Source organism: Bubalus kerabau, chromosome 4, assembly GCF_029407905.1.
Source record: "Bubalus kerabau isolate K-KA32 ecotype Philippines breed swamp buffalo chromosome 4, PCC_UOA_SB_1v2, whole genome shotgun sequence".
In the NCBI taxonomy this organism is placed as follows: Eukaryota; Metazoa; Chordata; class Mammalia; order Artiodactyla; family Bovidae; genus Bubalus; species Bubalus kerabau.
The window spans coordinates 95,053,009-95,072,773 of record NC_073627.1 but is presented as its reverse complement, the minus strand read 5'-3'; the positions used below and the strand labels follow the sequence as shown (position 1 = coordinate 95,072,773).

Below are 19,765 nucleotides of genomic sequence, written 5' to 3'. Positions count from 1 at the left end.
CCTCTCTCTCTCTCTCATTATGTTCCTCTACTCTCTTTATCCAGTTTTGGCTACTCACTCCTCATTTATACCTGTACTCTATGGTAGTAAAAGGAAAAAGGAAATAATATAGCAAAAAAAAAAAAAAAATGATAATGGAAAATACCGAAAATACTAATAACATAAGAATAAAGATCACTATTATTTCTGTTTCAAATTAGCATAGCAGGCAGCATACTATAACATCTGAAGAACAGACAAAAATGCACTAAATTTAGTTGTTAAAAATTGCACAATGATAATGAAAGGAGACATAAGAGAAAACTTTCCTGAAGTTAAACCATCACCATCCCAAACACAGCAGAAATGTTAAATACTGACTGTTATACAGAACAACAGCATTGGATCACAATACTTCAAGCAAGTTGGTTCTATTACTTTTTCATGTTCTACTGAAGAATATTCTAGGATTCAATTGAGAATGGCTAAATTCAGAGTTCAATGAATTTAGTGATTTACAGAGAAATTCAGAGGATTCTTAGGATCTAAAGTAATAAATGTGGACATTAAATACTACATTCATTCATTCATTAGTTATATGGCTACTAATACTAGCAAGTAGAACATACTAAATGTGTATGACTTACTAACTACATTTGCTAATACTTATTTTTTTAAAGCAACAGTAGGAGAATTGGGTAAAAAAATTCATATCTAATAATAAATTATTTAATGTTTATAAGTATAAACTGTACCAAATAAATTCTAGATATATCTACATATATAGAGGTCATGTCAAAAACCTATTTAATAAAGCAGCAATAGTTTAGTAAACTTGAGTTAAGTAGTCTATTCATACAGGAAGCACTAAGGGAAGTAGACACTAGAGAAATGTCCAGGGAAAGACTAGCAGCTCTGTTAATATTAACGCTTTTGTAAACTACAGCTGCATATATTGTGATTTTATACCAACATAAGTGAGAACATTCAAACCACTCCATTATCTAACACATAGAAAGCTACATGCTTAAAAATCAAAATTACTTCATACGTCTTGGGTGGAGGTGTTCTCCTAACTCAAGTCTTCATGATTAGCATCAAAACACCCTTTGGGGTGAAACATACCTTCAATTTATTATTTGTACAAAAGTGGCCTGAAAAAGCCTGATGAAGAACAGTTAAAATTAGCCACCATCCTAGAGAAAAATACCCCTAAGCTTTAGCAAACAATCACTAATGCCCATTCTGACAGAAATTTTAACTTAGCTGTTATACTAAACTTTATCTATGCTTATGTTTTCTATTTCTATTATTTAAAACTATGCTTTCTTCTGCTCAAAGAGATTAATATATTACTATTTTAAATATACCTATTTCTTAAGTTAACCACAAATATTTTTAATACAATTCTTAAGCAAAATAATTATTTTTCTTACAATGGAACATCAGCTAATTTAATATTTTTAAAATTTTGAACTCAGTCAATTTTTGCCCACAATCTTGAGCCTATAAAATATTTTTGTTTGCAGAAATAAATAGCAACAAACATAATTGTTCAAGAGATGTAAGTTCTAACAACCACTTAAAAATCTTTCATTTCCAGAAGCCCAATTAATAACATCCTTTAACATACATTTCACTTAAAATGAAATGGAATGTTTATAAGGAAATACTTCATTCAATATATAGATTAAATCAATAATCTCACTGCTCATAATTATTTTCTAATGTTCAACATCATTAGTTATTTTCATGGTTATCCAGAATACGTAATAAATCGGCTACTAAAGGTACAGTTCTAACTCACAGTAGGATAATTAAAAGGAATGAAGAAAATTATAGAAAGAATTAGTAATCTCACTATTTTAATACAATTGAATCAGTAAAAAAAGTCATTTCAAAACTGGGATTAAAAACTAAATTATTTTTTTATATATTCAGTAAAACACACTAGACACTTGCTTGCTATTGTAACTACAATAAATTTGTTTTGTAGTAAATTGGTAATTTTAAGGTAATGGTTTTTTCAATTCTAAGGCTTAATTAGCCAAAATAAGGTTCAAAATAAAATTCATGAAATGGTTTCATATGTATTTATCCTCATCTGATATAAATCTGACAGTAAAAAAAATACAATATGAATACACATAAATGAAGAAAAGAGGTCATACCTGGATGAACTAGACATCAAAATCATAAATAGGAACACATTCATTTTCATAAACCCTTACATTTTTTACACAGACTTCCCTTAAATTTGTACCTTAGAAATGTTCAGAATTTGACTATACAATTCACTTGTGGGGCAATAAATCTCTAAAGCCAGTATAATTACATCAATTTGCCAAAAGAGGGCGCAGAGAGAACACTAGAGTTTATGCACTCCCTAGGAAAGTGCCAGGTGGCTTCTCTCACGTGGTCTACCAAGAATCACAAAACCCAGTCATGTGTGCTAACTTGAAAACACTTAAAGTTACAGCATAAGTATATACAGCTATACTTTATATAGATTCTTATATAAATATATTGATATGTAGCATTTCTGCCATCCAAAGAAAAATAAATATATGCCTTGCCTAGTGTATTACTTTGCATTTCAGTAACTTAGAAGAATCAGCTACAATGGGATCAGGATCAGGGAAAGTAAAGAGAAAGAAGCAAAAACAATGTGCCCTATAATTGGGAAAGCTAAGAAAGCCAGAAACAGAGACCCTTAGAGTAGGAAAGAGACCACCTCTGGTTCTCATCACTGAGGCAGAGGTTGGCACTGACCTCCCCAGTACCTTTCAAGGTAGCTACTGCTACTACATGAAGTATAAATACATCCAAAAAGCTCTTGAGGAGTCCTCACTTGGCTACGCTGTTTTCTCAGGGTCCTCGTTTGAAAGGAATGTACACACCATAAGGCATTTGACTGATATCTATCTACATTATCTATACTCCTTATAACTTCTGTCACCAGGCCAAATTTGGTCAATATGTTAGCTTGCACAAAACCCTACCCATTTATTTGCCTGGCATGAATATACTAATTTTGTGCTTCATTAAGCTCTATAAATATATTTCTTATATTAAATTTACTATGCAACTTATCAGCACCAATAAATATTTTTATCTGCCACGTCCAAGTTTTTAAATAATAAAGCATTGTAATCAGAACATGAGAGACATGGCACTTAAATCTCTGAGAAGACCTTATTCTATCACTTTAGAAGACTATTTACAGTTTCTAAAAACTAAACACAGCAGAGTTAACTAGCTGACAATGGTTAACCTTCTGTTCCATGATTTCTCAGGTATGACTCCTTACTATCAAAATTAACTAAAAAGAAAATATTGCTATGCTCCAAGAACACTAGACACCCCTTCAATCTTCTCTTCAAGAGAAAGACTGAGTACATAATTTCTTTAGAAAAGATATATGGATTTTGCAGTATTCTAATGGAAAAAAAATTTAAACTGAATTTTTTTTCAAAACATACTAAATATTTTTTTCACACAAATGTTCTTTACTTTCCAAGAGACCATCACTATCAGCAATTCAAATTTTTATAAGGCTAATCATGAATACAGATCACTATATTTTCTTATTTTAAGGTCATTTCCTAACGTTAGCTACAACGAAAGGTCTCTCCATCTAGATTACATACGGGCAATTAAAATTTAATTTCAATTTGGGTGATTACAGGTACACAAAAGTTACTTTTACTAGTAACTTTCTATAAATAAAGTTTCAATATTAGTTGGCCAATATTTATTACATAAAAATCTTAAAGGTGTCATTTTTAGATCTAATAGGTACAAGTAAAAAGTATACATTTTTTCAAAAGCACAATACTCTTTATACTATACATTACATATTATCTAGTTTACTAGCATTTAAAAAACATAACACATTCTAATATAACTACACGAAAAAAGGTATCAGTGGAATTATTGCAAATTCTTTACCCTTTTGCTCATCAAAATCTTAGGGTAAAATAGGAACACGTCTCTTTAGTCAAAAATTCTTCCTTGGAGCAAATATCTCAACAAAAACCAATAATTACAACAGCAGAGGGAGAAGAAATGGGAAAGTTAATGTGGAAAAAATTAATTTTTCCTTAAAATAAGGTAGGTAGTTGGTATTTTACTTTAGTGGTATTTTTATTTAGTTTTTGGTGAAGAGAAAAAAAAATCAAAAAGCTACTTCTAAGAAAACACAGTCCTTTTTTTGTGTTGCTGCTTTTGGTTTTTCTTGCTGTTCAATCTTATATGCTGCATTTTAAAAAAATCTTGCAGCACATATAAAAGGGAGTATATCATATTTTAAACTGTATTTGAAAAAGAAAATTTACATAAAAGGTATATCAACTTTTGTAAAATCTGAAGAATTAAATTCAGATTTGGTTAGTACTGCTTAAGAGTGAAAATTTTAAATAAACATCTGAAGTTTCCCATAAATTGAAATCTGTAACACTGTTAGTACTACAAGAAATTATGTACAATTATTTCATCCCAATCAGTGCCTTTTGAGTTTAATAACAAAAGCATTTAAAGAAATCCCTGTGGAAAGCTAATTTGAAAGTAAACATGCTTTAAAACTTAAATATAGATCTTTTATTAGTCCCACAACAGGATCAAGATCACTATTAAAATAAAGCCTGGGGCACATTATGATGCTTAAGATTGGTGGGTGGATTTTAATTGACTTGAAGACTGTCATAGTTCTATTATCAGAAAACCTGTAACGCATTTCCAGCATGGAGGACCCATCTGTGCCCACCATCCATCTGTTTAGACGTGATTGGCAAAGTGGTAGGGAACTCGCAGTGGTTGCCTCCGCCTGAAAGGAATAAACCACAGGATCTTCCAACGAGTGCCAAAAACTTCTGAGAAGGTCTGCTGCCATGGCTTTCGGGGCCTCGATCTACAGAAGACAGCATTATTAGTGAAAGACAGCACTCCCATGGTGCACTTCAGTCAGCTAAAACAATACAGGTTGGCTGGGGATCCATTACTGGACTCTGATGAATTGTGTCCCAGCATCACAAATACAGCTTTTCTTTCATTATGGCATGCAGCTGAGTTTTAACTCTGGATAGCAGATATTGTATCTGTGTCGTCAATCAACCTAGGCAACTTTTGAAGCAGAGGAGAATCTCAGGATTAACAGAATGTGTGTCAACAACACAGTAGCAAATCTCTTTTGATGTACTTTCAGGACAAATAATTTAACTTACTTTAGTTAGACAAGGGACAAGAATGATCAGTACTTATTTTGTTTGAAAACTATCACAGCTAGAAGACCCCTACTGTAAGACTGGGTCATGCTTGTCTAGCTCAGACCTTAGACAAGGTACCAAGAAAAAGCCATCATTATATTATCTTTTCACTACATGCACACATTTTTCAAATGTAACCAGTTGTTCACATTTTTAAATAAGAACATTACAGAGTTCACTTTTATACTTACATTTCTTCACAACAGTTTGACATCTTTTCAATAGATGTTGTATCCTATCAAAAATTTAAAAAATTATACTCAGGTATAACAAAGTTTTCAAGGCTTTATTCTATATCTATTTTATGGGCTTTATTCTATATCTACTTTATGATGTTTTTAATCATATTAAGAGAATATTCTGAAGAAATAAACAGTCGGTACTAAGAACTCTAAATTATCCATGTACATTGCTGAAATTCCCTTGGAAAAACAGAATCAATATTACCTTGTGCTAAAAAAAAAAAAAAATTCAATTACAAACCCCATTCCCCAAATTGTAGAAGTCTCACTTCATTAAAAAATACCTTTTATTACATTTCCCTTCTTGATAATTCTTTTAAAGCCTATAGTTAATTCAACTGTCACATGCATTCAAAATTAAATACCAAAATATTAAATTAAAGACACTAGTGAACAGAAAACTTTAAAGAGTCAAAAATTGCTACTGGTTATGGGTTTCTGTAAACCAACACAAAATTCAACAATGCAATGTATGCATTTACCATGCTACCGCACTATTACTCGAAAAGTAAAGCTAACTGATTAGTATTTAGTAAAAACTGCTTCAAAAGAAAAAAACAGTCCCTTCATAATAATGCAATTTCTCATTATGTGTTTTCTAAAAGGCTGTTAACACAAATATATAAGAAAAAGAACTCAATAAAGACAATAAAGTTTCTAGACATACTAGTCTAATTCATGTTAATGGAAGACTTATCATTAGTCTGAGAAACTGGGATGGATAAGGAATATAGAAATCATTAAAAACACAAGTTACATAATCTTATTTTATATATATATTTACATTTTAAAAATACTTTTAAATAGTACAAAAGAAATATATTCTTTTTAAATATACAAAAAAGTTAAGAGTTTTCCTCCCTTTACCCTATTTATTAGCTTCCTCATATACAGCAGGTGGGCTGCACTATTATTAAGCAGTACTATTCATGCAAATATTTCTAACTGCAACTCCAATTCCAAGAACTTCTTTACATGTGATTGTCTTCCAATACTACTACTAAAAAATATCTTTGCTTCAAAAAATTCTTTAAAAGAAGTTACATGAATGGCTCATAATAGTAAATTCTTATGTATGAACAGCTGTCTAACTTCAGGTGGCCCACACACAGGAAAACAAATCTATGGTTTTTCTAGATGACTAGTAACCAATAACAGAGTTTCACTTGCAGATTTGTCAGGAATGTGTGAGGAGGTTATAGATTAGTTACTCTATATTCACTAATTTCCCTAGCATTTTCTGAAATTCATGATATCCAATGACAATTCTACTCATAATTAACCTTTCCTAGTTCCACTGCATAATTTGCTCAAAATAATGTTTTACTTTGTGAAAACATAGTCTGCAAATACATGTAAACATTGATTAGAGACTTAGAGGAAAGCTGGAGCTCTGGTTCTGTATCTGAAAAAAAAGTGAAGGAAGTAATTTAAATGGTTTCTTAGAATTGATGGTGACAGGTTATTATGAAACAATTAAGACAGCTTGCACAAAAATATGAAGGAAGAAACAGAAAAGAAATTTAAAAGTGTTATGAGGAAAGGTGTATGAATGACCCTGAATCACAGGTGTGGATAATATTTGAAACTAGAAACTATTTCAGGATAAGGAAGGCAATTATAAGGTTAGATTATTATAACTAGCTAACAATACGGGAAATTTTTTACCATGCCTAAACTCACAACTTGATTATAATTTTGAGGAATGTGTTTGTGACAGTAAAAGATCAACTTAAAAGACTTTGTATTTAGACTTCCTATGGGGAAAGCTCTTACTTTCAAGTGCTTTTGTTGATATCTTTCTAGAATCTGGTTCAAGAAATAGCAGGAATACTACCTTTCAAGTCATCATAAACAGTTATTCTATCAAAGGATGTAGTGGTTTACCATGACTTTATGAACAGGATTTGTGAGGCAACCTATAAAGGACTATTTTTTTTCCTCTAGAAAGGGCAAATGCTTAGCTCTCAGCTATCTAAAATACTATTATAAGAACAATAAATGGCCAAACATGTCACAAAGTTTTTGCACTGGCCTTTATACAACATACTCAGGGCAACAAAAATTATCAGCTATCACATTCATACACACAATAGAAACAGTAAACTACAAGAGAGATTACTAGTGAAGGAAGGGTGACAGTTACAAGTTATTTTCAAGTGCCAAACTACGTCCAATATACTTTTTGTTTTGTTTTATTTAGGCAGGGAATTGTGGAATATTTCACAGAAAAACTAAAAATAATTTAAATAGATTTTGTTACAAATAATTCTATTGAACATAAAAGACTCAATACCTTTAGTGACTATCACAAAAGGACCACTAAGATAATTACTATCTTCAAGGAGTAATAAATAATACAATCTTTTAAATTCCTGCTATATGTAGGACAGCTATCTAGAAAAAATAAAATTCCTCAAGGAATGATAAGAAACACATTTTTATTGTGTGTTGTCTACAATCAAAATATCTTATTTCCAATGAAATATTTATGTCTTGTTTATGGTCTAATGATCAAAATAGCCAAGACTTGTGTCAGTCTGCATAACTGAGATATATGAAAATCCTTTCCTAGTTTAAAAACCAGAAGTTTATTTTCTAAAAAAAAAAAAATAATAAATAAAAGAATAAACTAGAAACAAGCAAGACTTACAGAAATATAGTCCTCATGTATTTTATCAAATATACTTTGTCTTCTCCTGATGGCTGACCTTACTCTAAGAAATGATTTTTCAGGTTCAGTCTAAGGAAATATGTTTGACTATAAAAGAACAATGTATCTCTCAACTAATTAAGATTATAACTGGAATGAAAAAAAAGTTTCTAATAGGAAGGGAGAGGGAGGTATTATTGCCTATGGGAAAAACTGGGGGGTGAGAGAGGCGAAGAGCAAGTATTTATCACCAAACATTTCCTGGTTAACAGATCTGAGAACCTAGTCCTCTTGGGATAGACTGCTTGATGATACAATTCATCCAACTCACTCACTCTGCCTTGAGTTCATCCTCACCAAGCAACACTGTGCTGTGTACATAGCTGTACAGGAGAGTGTACTGCAGAGTCCTTTGGTACCTGACAGGCGTACATAAGGGAATAAAGAGTCACCCTGGTTTATATGACTATCACTTTTGCATCTAGAAGTGAGAGTTACTACTTCTAGGCCTGATTAACCCTGGGAACATTTTCAAAATGGAGTTTCCAGATCTATCAAAACAAAGGTCTGAGGAAAATAAGAACATTCTATCAGAAAGAAGACAGTTCAACCTAACTGCCTGCTCCCATTCATCTTAGTATAGGTCTTCTTGATAGTTTTTACTCTGCTGCACATACCTGACTCAATAACTCTGCTGATTTAACCTGGAGTAAAAAACACTATTAAGGAAAGTTTATTTCAACTAGAGATGACATACCTGTTGTGTCTACTAATAATTTCCGTAATTCTAAAACAGACGTTAGTTGACTTCCTATAATTTCTGATCAACATACAGAGAGCAACTCATTTCACTTTGTATCTTTCATAGCACCAAACCACACAGAAAGTGGATACTCAATATATGTTTGCAGCACTAAACTAATCGAACATGGACAGAAATAACATTATTTCTTATCTTTATTTTTTTCAATCCAGAGAGAGAAAACTTCCTCCTAACCTTAGACCTCTCTTATCCTTTAAAGTCAAACTCACTATATTATTCACTTGGAAGAGAAAGTTCTTTAAAAATCCATCTTTCACAAAGGATCAGCTATATCTTTTATTAGAGATCTTAAGTTCATATAAACATTTAATCAATCATGAAACCAAACTGAGAAGGCAGTAGATCTTACATTTATAGCCACTGAAAATTTCTTTCCAAAAGAATTTCTATACTCCTTTTGTGTGTGTACTTAGTCGCTCAGTCGTGTCCGACTCTTTGTGACCCCGTGGGCTGTAGCCTGCCAGGCTCTTCTGTCCATATGGATTCTCCAGGCAAGAATACTGGAGTGGGTAGCCACGTCCATCTCCAGGGGATCTCCCCAACCCAGGGATCAAACCCTTACCATCTGAGCCACCAGGGAAGTCCAAGAATACTGGAGTGGGTAGCCTATTCCTTCTTCAGGGGAACTTCCCAACCCAGGAATCAAACCAGGGTCTCCTGCATTGCAGGTGGATTCTTTACCAGCTGAGCTACTCAGGTTTTTAATCAGCCTTTTTCTGGCTGTTCAAATACTACTACTGGGTTTTTGTAGGAATCAAATGAATTAATATGTTAGAGCCCTTAATAACTCAATAAATGGCAAACCTAAGTTTTTACTGTAGGACTTAGAGATATCTCAGTTATATTAGATTGTAACTAGACAAAATTATGTTTAAACAAAAGTGGTTTTCATAATTAAAATGACATGGACTGTGGAAGACTACACAGATAAAATATAATGTCCACAAGGGACTTATAATCTGGTTGAAAAAATAAGTAGTAAGTATTATACATAAACCATGATTCATTTACTCATTTATTCCTCTATCAAAAATTTAATAAGTACATATTATACAGTAACAAAGAGCTTACAGGCTAGTGACAGTTAAATATATAAGAAATAATTATAGAGAAATATACAGAAGATATCAGAGAGGACGATCATATATAACAACATATAAGCCATACACTATTTTAAAACAGCTGAAAACTTATGTTTACAATCAACAATCAACTCAAGGTCAACTATCCTTACATTTTTAATACGAAACTATACTTTTAAGAAGATTTTTTGTTATCAGTAGAAGATGGGCTAATGTGCCCCTTTGGCTTGGATTTGAGGAGTAAGTAATATAGGGACAGAATGTGACAGAGAAAAACATAAGAATTGCTGTGGAAAAAGATCTACCAAGTTAACTATAAATATAAAGTTCACTGTTTTCTCCAATCCTGTAAGTTGTAAAGTCAGAGTAAAAATTCATGTGGATTCAGAACATGAAACAATAAAGTAGGGAAAATCACAATTAAAAGGGAAACTCATAAATGTTTAGCTTCCTTACCAAAAAAAAAAAGCATCTACTTAATCACTGAAGCAATTATTCATGCCTAAAGAAAATTAAAATGCACTATTCCTATTTTAAAAAGTACAGAAATAGACCTAAGTTGTTTTAAATGACTTTTAATCTTATCAGAAATAGTTAATTAATTACACTAAATAAAAAGAGAGGATGTAGTATAAATACATTTACACACAGGAACAGTTTTATGCTAAAGAACAATCCAATTCCACACATAATAATCATGATGCTAGGAGGCATTTTTAGAATGAAAGCTTTTCTATTACTAGGCAATGTAACTTAGCATGTATTTAAACTAATTCTTTTGCTAGAGTGAATCTAGTTTCCATACAGGTCTCTACTGTATCCAAAATTCAAAGAAATATTATAGCCAATATTAGAATATGATACTGAAAACATATAAAAAGTAACATTTTACATTTTAATGATTTTTCTAGGTTTTTTAAAAAGCTACACAAATACTTCTGTAATATTATAATTAGAAATGCTGTATTAGAAACATATTTTGTTTTTATTAAATGAAAATATATTCAGAAAGGAAAACAAAATGTTGCACAGAACTCCCTTTATAGAAATGTAAGTGAGCTAGGTTCAGCATAATTGGCAATGATATCCATATTTGCAATGCTGATTTGGAGCTGAGTAAACCAAACAATTTGTACAGAGATTGTACTGAACACTTAATTAATCACATTGATTCAGGGGATACTTAGCAAAATTTCATGATAAGTCTTAGGACTACATTTTTGGGTACATGTCTAAAAGGCAGGTAAGTTCACTAACTCTGATTAATAAGAATGCTATTTAATAGATAATCTCATTGAAGCTAATTTAACATTTTGAACATAAGATACTTTTCACTGTAAAACATAATCAAGTTAAAATTAAAATCACTCCTGCATCTGTGAGTCCGTCTATGTTTATTTGGGTAATCATGAGTGAGAATTTAGGGAGGAAAACGTTTTCTCCTTTTATTTTGAAAAGCTTTGCTCTAAGCTATCCTCAGTCATTTAAGTAGGGGGTCCAAAAATAGTACCTGTGAGACCAAATATAAAAAGCTCAAAATTTTTTTCTTTGGGAACTTAAAGCCTTTTACAAAATTGCAACTAAATACATCTTCCTCAGCCTACCCTCAACCTCACCACAACTGAGAAAAGCACTAAGCTCCAGAGACACCATCAAAAGCTTCAGCTTTTACACAAACTCCTCGGTGCCCTGAAAATAAAAATGCGTGTATACAAAATTGAGATAAACTGTCAGAACAGTGTCATGGTATACAATAGTTCACTGTCAGACCCTCACCAGAAGGCGCTGTACCAGCTGTTACGGGCTTCTTGATTAACTCTCTCCAAGCCCAGCGACTGAAAACATGACTGATACAATCATCCAGCACGATTAGTATTGGTGCTCATCAGAATGGACATTATTCTTGGCTGTGTGTGAACTACTGCATGATAAGAAATACTGACAACAGCAATTACACTAATAACATCACTATCCATTTCATTCAGAAACAAACAAAAAGGCTAAAGAGTCTAAGTGAGGAATAATTAGAATAATCTGTTCCCTAAATAAAGAATGTTTCAAAGCAGACTTTGAAAACACTTTTAACCTCAATATTAATTTTAGTCAAAAGGAGAAAGAATATATATTTAAATCTTGTTTTTTAAAATGAAGTCTAAAATAATCAAAAGGTAATCCTTAAAATTCGGGTTTAAGATTAGCCTATTTCATAGAAACATCTGACTGGGTTGAAATCTTTTAACCTTGGAAATGGGATCACAAATCCAATGTTTTTAAATTTAAGTAATTTCTAATTATTTTATCTGGGTCACAGTAATTTGTCTTACCAGGTCTAAAATGACACTGGATTATCATTAACTATGATTATTCTGTTACCTTCTACTATCAGGAAAAAGATGGGATTTTTCCTCTTCTACAGGAAGGAAATGGTTTATTTTTCCAAGTAAGGGCAGATGATGGGAAAAAATTACCAAAAATGAACATGTAGCTTCCTCAAAACTTCAATCTAAACCTAAATAGAGACAGCATTTGTTCTGCTTCTTTGTTGTCTATTTCAAACTATGTAATTACATAATTTCTATAATGAAATGATATTCCTACCAATGTTTTCCAAAAATGTATCTTGGTCTTTGGGGTGCAGGAGTAGGGGAAGGAGAAACACATCAATGGAAGAATTAAATTTACCATGATTCCTTCTCCTCCTTTTCTTTTTTATGCTACCTGACAAATTCATCACTACTTTCACATTGTAAAGAGAGATCCATGGATTTTGACAGTGACAAAAAGATGTCCAGATGTGAAATATCCTATAGGTAGTATCAATTTTTTTCATTAAATTAAACAGGAGGCATATGTTATAAAGAAAGGAAGCAAAATCTATATTTTAAACTTTAATTTTAACATTAAATCTATTTTAAATACGAATAATTCACTAGATATAATATTAAATATTGAATACATTAATGACTTTATATAATTAAGCCCTAAAGAACCTTAAATCAATGTGGGAAGTAGTGCATTCTGGAAACTTAAAAAAAAAAAAACAACTTTTTTTCATTAAAAAGAGTGGTACTTGAAGTACCTTATGAGAACCCTGGTAAATGCAATTGAAATTTACTATAATTTTTAGGGATTTAGATTCAAGAGGAAGTACAGTAACTAAAGGTTGGACTACCAAATGGAATATATAAACAGAAGGCAAATTTTATAAAGAAAGGAAGCAAAAAATCTTCATTTTAAACTTTAATTTTAACACTAAACACTATTTAAAATACTAATCAATTCATTAGATTTAAAATTAAGCAATGAATACATAACAACTTTATATAATTAAGCCCTAAAGAATCTTGTATCAGTGTGGCTAGTAGTGCATTCTGGAAACGAAAAAAATTTTTTTTCTTCAAAGAGTGGTACTTGAAGTACACCATGAATGCCCAGGTAAATGCAATTGAAATTTACTTTTTTTTTTTTTAGGGATTTAGATTCGAGAGGAAGTGCAGTGACTACAGGCTGAACTAACAAATAGAATGTATTCTGTCTCTTAATACTTGCATTCTTTTTCAAATGTTTCACAAATGTTTAATTTCTAGACATGAGATCTGTCTACTATACTGTATGTATACAGAAAGAGATGAAACTTTGGGAGAGAGCTTTATTAACAACTGGAATTTCTACTCAGGGGCTTCCCGGGTAGCTCAGCCGATAAAGAATCTGCCTGCAGAGCAGGAGACCTGGGTTTGATCCCTGGGTCGGGAAGATCCCCTGGAGAAGGAAATGGCAAACCACTCCAGTATCCTTGCCTGGAAAATACCATGGACAGAAGAGCCAGGCAGGCTGCAGTCTACAGGGTTGCAAAGAGTCTGGCACGACTGAGCAACAAACACACACGCAGGTTTAGAAATGTCACAACCTTAAAACCAATATCCCTATCTTAAGAAAGACAATGAAATGTGGTTCAATATTATAGCAAAAGAGAACATACAATTTGAAAATTAATATTAATGTATTGGTAGTCTGAAACACAGAAGGGAACCTGATACTGTATATCCTTGAAAAAGCATAAATAACTATATATATATATATATATATATATATTATATACCTATAAGTATATACCTATACTATAGGTCCAACTCAGAAGTGAATCAGATATGATAAGCAGTTTTATGTCCAACTCAGAAGTGATACAAAAATTTGAGAGCAGAAATTCTTAAATGATCTTGAAGCCTATGCTGCCAAACCCCATTTTCAGAAGCTACTAGGACTGCTTAGGTGACAAGGAAATTGTTATGTCAGCTATAAGCCTGACGACTCTCAGAAGTAACTTGTAGTCTTAACAGCAATGCTATCAAATGTCCATTTCCAGTCATTAACCATAGGAAATTAGGGAAATCAGAGAAATTTCATTTTAGGAAATATAAACCTGATTTGGAAAAACTCAAAAGTAGAAATTTTTAAATGCAAGCATAATCTGTCAATTTAGACTCAACTTATGAATGGACTATAAAGTGATAATTATGAATGGGTATAAAAGCAGAGAAAAAAGATTTTAGGGGAAGATCTATTCTCATCCACAGGAATATGATTAATATCATATTATTTATCAACACCATTAGATAAATCACAAGAGATATTAGAAAATAAATCAAGCCACTGAATAATAACAAAGGTATATCTAAACAGACATCATCCAATCCATGAATGACCAATAAACACATGAAGAAGTGTTAAATATCATTAGTCATCAAGGAAATGTAAATTAAAACAACTGTTTATTATTAAAACCTATAGAACAGTGAAAGTGAAAGAGGAGAGTGAAAAAGTTGGCTTAAGGCTCAACATTCAGAAAACGAAGATCATGGCATCTGGTCCCATCACTTCATGGCAAATAGATGGGGAAACAGTGGACACAGTGGCTGACTTTATTTTTCTGGGCTCCAAAATCACTGCAGATGGTGACTGCAGCCATGAAATTAAAAGACATTTGCTCCTATGAAGGAAAGTTATGACCAACATAGACAGCATATTAAAAAGCAGAGACATTACTTTGCCAACAAAGGTCCGTCTAGTCAAGGCTATTGGTTTTTCCAGTGGTCATGTACGGATGTGAGAGTTGGACTATAAAGAAGGCTGAGCACTGAAGAATTGATGCTTTTGAACTGTGGTGTTGGAGAAGACTCTTGAGAGTCCCTTGGACTGCAAAGAGATCCAACCAGACCATCCTAAAGGAGATCAGTCCTGGGTGTTCATTATAGAGACTGATGTTGAAGCTGAAACTCCAATACTTTGGCCACCTGATGAGAAGTGCTGACTCATTTGAAAAGACCCTGATTCTGGGAAAGATTGAGGGCAGGAGGAGAAGGGGACAACAGAGGATGAGATGGTTGTATGGCATCACGGACTCGATGGACATGGGTTTGGGTGGACTCCGGGAGTTGGTAATGGACAGGGAGGCCTGGCATGCTGCGGTTCATGGGGTCGCATAGAGTCGGACAAAACTGAGCGACTGAACTGAACTGAACAGCTGCAATTAAAAAGACTGGTAACAATAAATATTGATGAGTATGTAAAGTAACCAGAATTCTCATACACTGTTGGTGAGATTGCAAAATGGTAAAATCACTTGGGGAAGAGGCCTGGCAGTTTCTTATGAAATAAAAGATAAACCTATCTTAGTTCAGTACAGTTTAGCCACTCAGTCGTGTCCGACTCCTCGCAACCCCATGAATTGCAGCATGCCAGGCCTCCCTGTCCATCACCAACTCCCGGAGTTCACCCAGGATCGTGTCCATCGAGTCAGTGATGCCATCCAGTCATCTCATCCTTTGTCGTCCCCTTCTCCTCCTGCCCCCAATCCCTCCCAGCATCAGAGTCTTTTCCAATGAATTAACTCTTCACATGAGTCGGCCAAAGTACTGGAGTTTCAGCTTTAGCATCACTCCTTCCAAAGAAATCCCAGGGCTGATCTCCTTCAAAATGGACTGGTTGGATCTCCTTGCAGTCCAAGGAACTCTCAGGAGTCTTCTCCAACATCACAGTTCAAAAGCATTGGCAAAACTAATACAATTATGTAAAGTTTAAAAATAAAATAAAATTAAAAAAAAAAGCATCAATTCTTCAGCGCTCAGCCTTCTTCACAGTCCAACTCTCACATCCGTACATGACCACTGGAAAAACCATAGCCTTGACTAGACTAACCTTTGTTGGCAAAGTAATGTCTCTGCTTTTGAATATGCTATCTAGGTTGGTCATAACTTTCCTTCCAAGGAGTAAGCGTCTTTTAATTTCATGGCTGCAGTCACCATCTGCAGTGATCTTGGAGCCCAAAAAAAGAAAGTCTGACACTGTTTCCACTGTTTCCCCATCTATTTCCCATGAAGTGATGGGACCGGATGCCATGGTCTTCATTTTCTGAATGTTGAGCTTTAAGCCAACTTTTTCACTCTCCACTTTCACTTTCATCAAGAGGCTTTTTAGTTCCTCTATTCTTCTCCTAGATATTTACCCAAGGATATGAAAACATGTTTCCACAAAAATACCTGAACAAGAACGTTCATAGCATTTTTATTGATAATTACCAAACTCTGGAACCAGACCAGTTGTCTATTAATAGAATGTATAAACAAATTGTGGTACAGTCATATAATGGAATATATTCGGTAATAAAAAGAAATTATCAGTACATGTAAAACATGGATAAATCAAAAAACATTATGCTGAAAGAAAGAAGACCTAGATAAATGGATACGAATCAAGTTCTGTAACCAATTCTGATCTATGATGGAAAAATAACCAGATCAATGCTGCTTCTTCATAGCACATAGATCTGATAAGAGGCATGAGAGAACGTTCTAGGGTAACGGTAGCAGCTCTATTGTGAAAGAGGGTTGGGATGCGCAGGTATGCATTTATGCCATTGTATGTAAATCTTGTCTATGATACATTTTGAGTAAATTTACATTAATGTATGAGTTAAGGGCTCAACTTCATTCTTTTGCATGTGGATACCTAGTTGTCTCAGCAGCATTTGTTGACTTTTCCTTCCCCCATTGAATTTCTGTTCTAGATAGAAGTCCCATATAGGTACTCATATAAATGGAATCATACAAATCTGTAACCTTTTGTGACTGGTTTCTTTCACTCAGCATAAGGCTCTCTGGGTTCATCCATGTTGTTGCATGCATCATACTTCACTTCTTTTCAAAGCCAAATAATATTCCGTTTTATGGACACACCACATTTCATGTATCCATTCATCAGCTGATAGATATGTGGACTGCTTTCAGTTTTGGCCTATTAAGACTAATGCTGCTATAAATATTCATATACAAATTTTTGTGTGAACATATGTTTCAATTTTCTTGGGTATATACCTAGGAGTGGAATTGCTGAATAAAAGATAATTTATGTTTAACTTTTTAAAGAACTGTCAGAATATTTTCTAAAGTATACGCACCATTTTACATTCCCACTAGCAGTGTATTAGGGTTCTGATGCCTCTGCATCCTCACCTCTGATATTATCTTTATTATACTCTCCTGGAGAAGGCAATGGCAACCCACTCCAGTACTCTTGCCTGGAAAATCCCATGGACAGAGGAGCCTAGCAGGCTGCAGTCCATGGGGTCGCGGCGAGTCGGACATGACTGAGCGACTTCACTTTCACTTTTCACTTTCATACATTGGAGAAGGAAATGGCAACCCACTCCAGTATTATTGCCTGGAGAATCCCAGGGATGGGGGAGCCTGCTGGGCTGCCGTCTATGGGGTCGCACAGAGTCGGACACGACTGAAGCAGCAGTAGCAGCACCCCCACCAATAACAAATGAGAAAGCCTATTTACATCTGAAATGCAGTGTATTTCCAAACGTTTTTTGGAAGTTTGTTTTTTTTTTCTTGTTTTGTTTTTCTCAGTGTATTTTTCACATTTTAAAAATCTTTTCTGTTGTGACAAGTCCACTTTGGCTAATAAACACATGCAAAAAAAAAAGCCCTTTACTTACCAATAAAATGTTTATACCTGCAACTCTATTTTTTGGAATTTACCTTAAATTAGTAGTTAAAAGAGAAAAGTAGAGATGTTCAAAGAGCTATTTGTAATATAGAAAAAAAAACTGCATAGTAGATACTGATCAACAGAAAAATGATTAATTAAAATATGATGTAGTCACTAAAAAGTATATCAAACTATCAAAAACTATAAACATGAAGTTTGTAGCCATATAAAACTACTTTAAGCTAATTTTAAAAGCAGGATACAAAATTACATGTACATTCTGTACACTGATTATAACTACTTTATAATTACACAGGCATACAAAAATGGTACTATATAAATGACTATGGGTAAGTTTCTCTTTAATTTCTAAATTTTCTGTAACTTTTTAGAATTAAGTTCATAATTAGGACATATGTTCATAAATATATTACATTAAAAACATACTTACTGTGATGATGCCAATTAGTTGAGTATAAAACAATCCAGTTATTCCAACTAACATTGTAATGCCCATAAAGGCAGCTAGTCTCATTATGGCCAATTCATGTCTAACAACAAAGAGGTCCTGTAAGAAAAAGAAAGTCTTAAAAACAATTCAAAAATTACTTACAATTGCAATAATAATCAAGAACTGAGCCATAACAATTTCCCTTATTATCTTAAAAGAACTATACTTCCCTTTTATGAGTTTATTCCACTTTATAAATATATAAATATCTGAAATTATCAAAACTAATTGTTTGTAGTTCACAGTAGCAAGCTAAAAAACAGGATTTTACTACTGTATTATCAAATAAAAACTCAATCCTAAAGTTGCAAATTACCCATGCTCATTTGGAGCAAAAACAAAACATTCTTCAAAAAAAAAAAAAAAAACCAGATGGTGCACAATCTCTGGTTCAACAAACAAAAAATTTATTATGGCACTGCTAAAAAGCTTGAATGCACAAGTCTGATTCATAATATTAAAGTTCAAGTGGCCAAGATACCTGGAGATTATGTATTTTGGTCAAAATGAGAGGGACACAAAAACAATAGGATCACATGAACAGCTCTCCTCAATTCCCCCTCATTCATTCATTCATTCGCTCATCCAGCTACCACTGCCAAGCACTGAGCTATGTAGGAGAAATGTAAAAATGATAAAGGTCTGTCTGTGCCCTCAAGAAGTATGCAATTTATTCACAGAGAGAAGCCAACTTTGCAAAACCCCAGAACAAAGAGATATATGTTTTAACAGGAATGTGTGCACAGAGGACAGGAGAAACACAGAGGAATGCCTAGACTGGAAGGTTAGAAAGAGAAAAGCTGTGAGGGGAAGCTGATTTTCCAGCCCAGGGCATGAAGAAGAGAATCTTGAAAGTGATCCAAAGAAACTGTGGCAGGAGGTCAGGAAAACAAGGAGAAGCCATTTCATTTACCTCACAGTTCTTTCATTCTCTCTCCCCCCTCTGGATAGACTAGTCCAGTCAAGGGAGACAAAGTGGAAGAACAGACTTCTGGAAGCCTGTTGCTGCGAAGCTTTGGAGTAAAAAAGTTACGGTGGATAAAAAGCAACAAAGGAATGGGAAGGACCCCAAAACATAACCATCCACATGCTTTTTTTAATACTGATTCAGGTTAAGGCTTAACAGTACTCTGGTAGCAATACCAGCAACAGGGAGGTCACTGAACATAATGATCTTGTTTGAAACAAAAGAACTGATGCTCTTCTGTGTACCACAGGG

The 19,765-nt window shown here is 33.4% G+C and overlaps 1 protein-coding gene across 2 annotated transcripts in view; it reads right to left on the bottom strand.

Annotated features, from left to right (window-relative positions):
* Positions 1-1,983: 1,983 nt before the first annotated feature.
* Positions 1,984-19,765, bottom strand: part of ZDHHC21 (zinc finger DHHC-type palmitoyltransferase 21) — a 65,957-nt gene continuing 48,175 nt past the window's right edge. For both annotated transcript variants that reach the window (XM_055578039.1, XM_055578038.1), the window contains 3 exons: positions 18,487-18,603; positions 5,435-5,478; positions 1,984-4,888 (listed from right to left, as the gene is read on the bottom strand). In XM_055578039.1, coding sequence (XP_055434014.1) covers positions 4,756-4,888; positions 5,435-5,478; positions 18,487-18,603 — 294 coding nt within the window. In that variant the 3' untranslated portion in view covers positions 1,984-4,755. The remainder of the gene's footprint in view (positions 4,889-5,434; positions 5,479-18,486; positions 18,604-19,765) is intronic.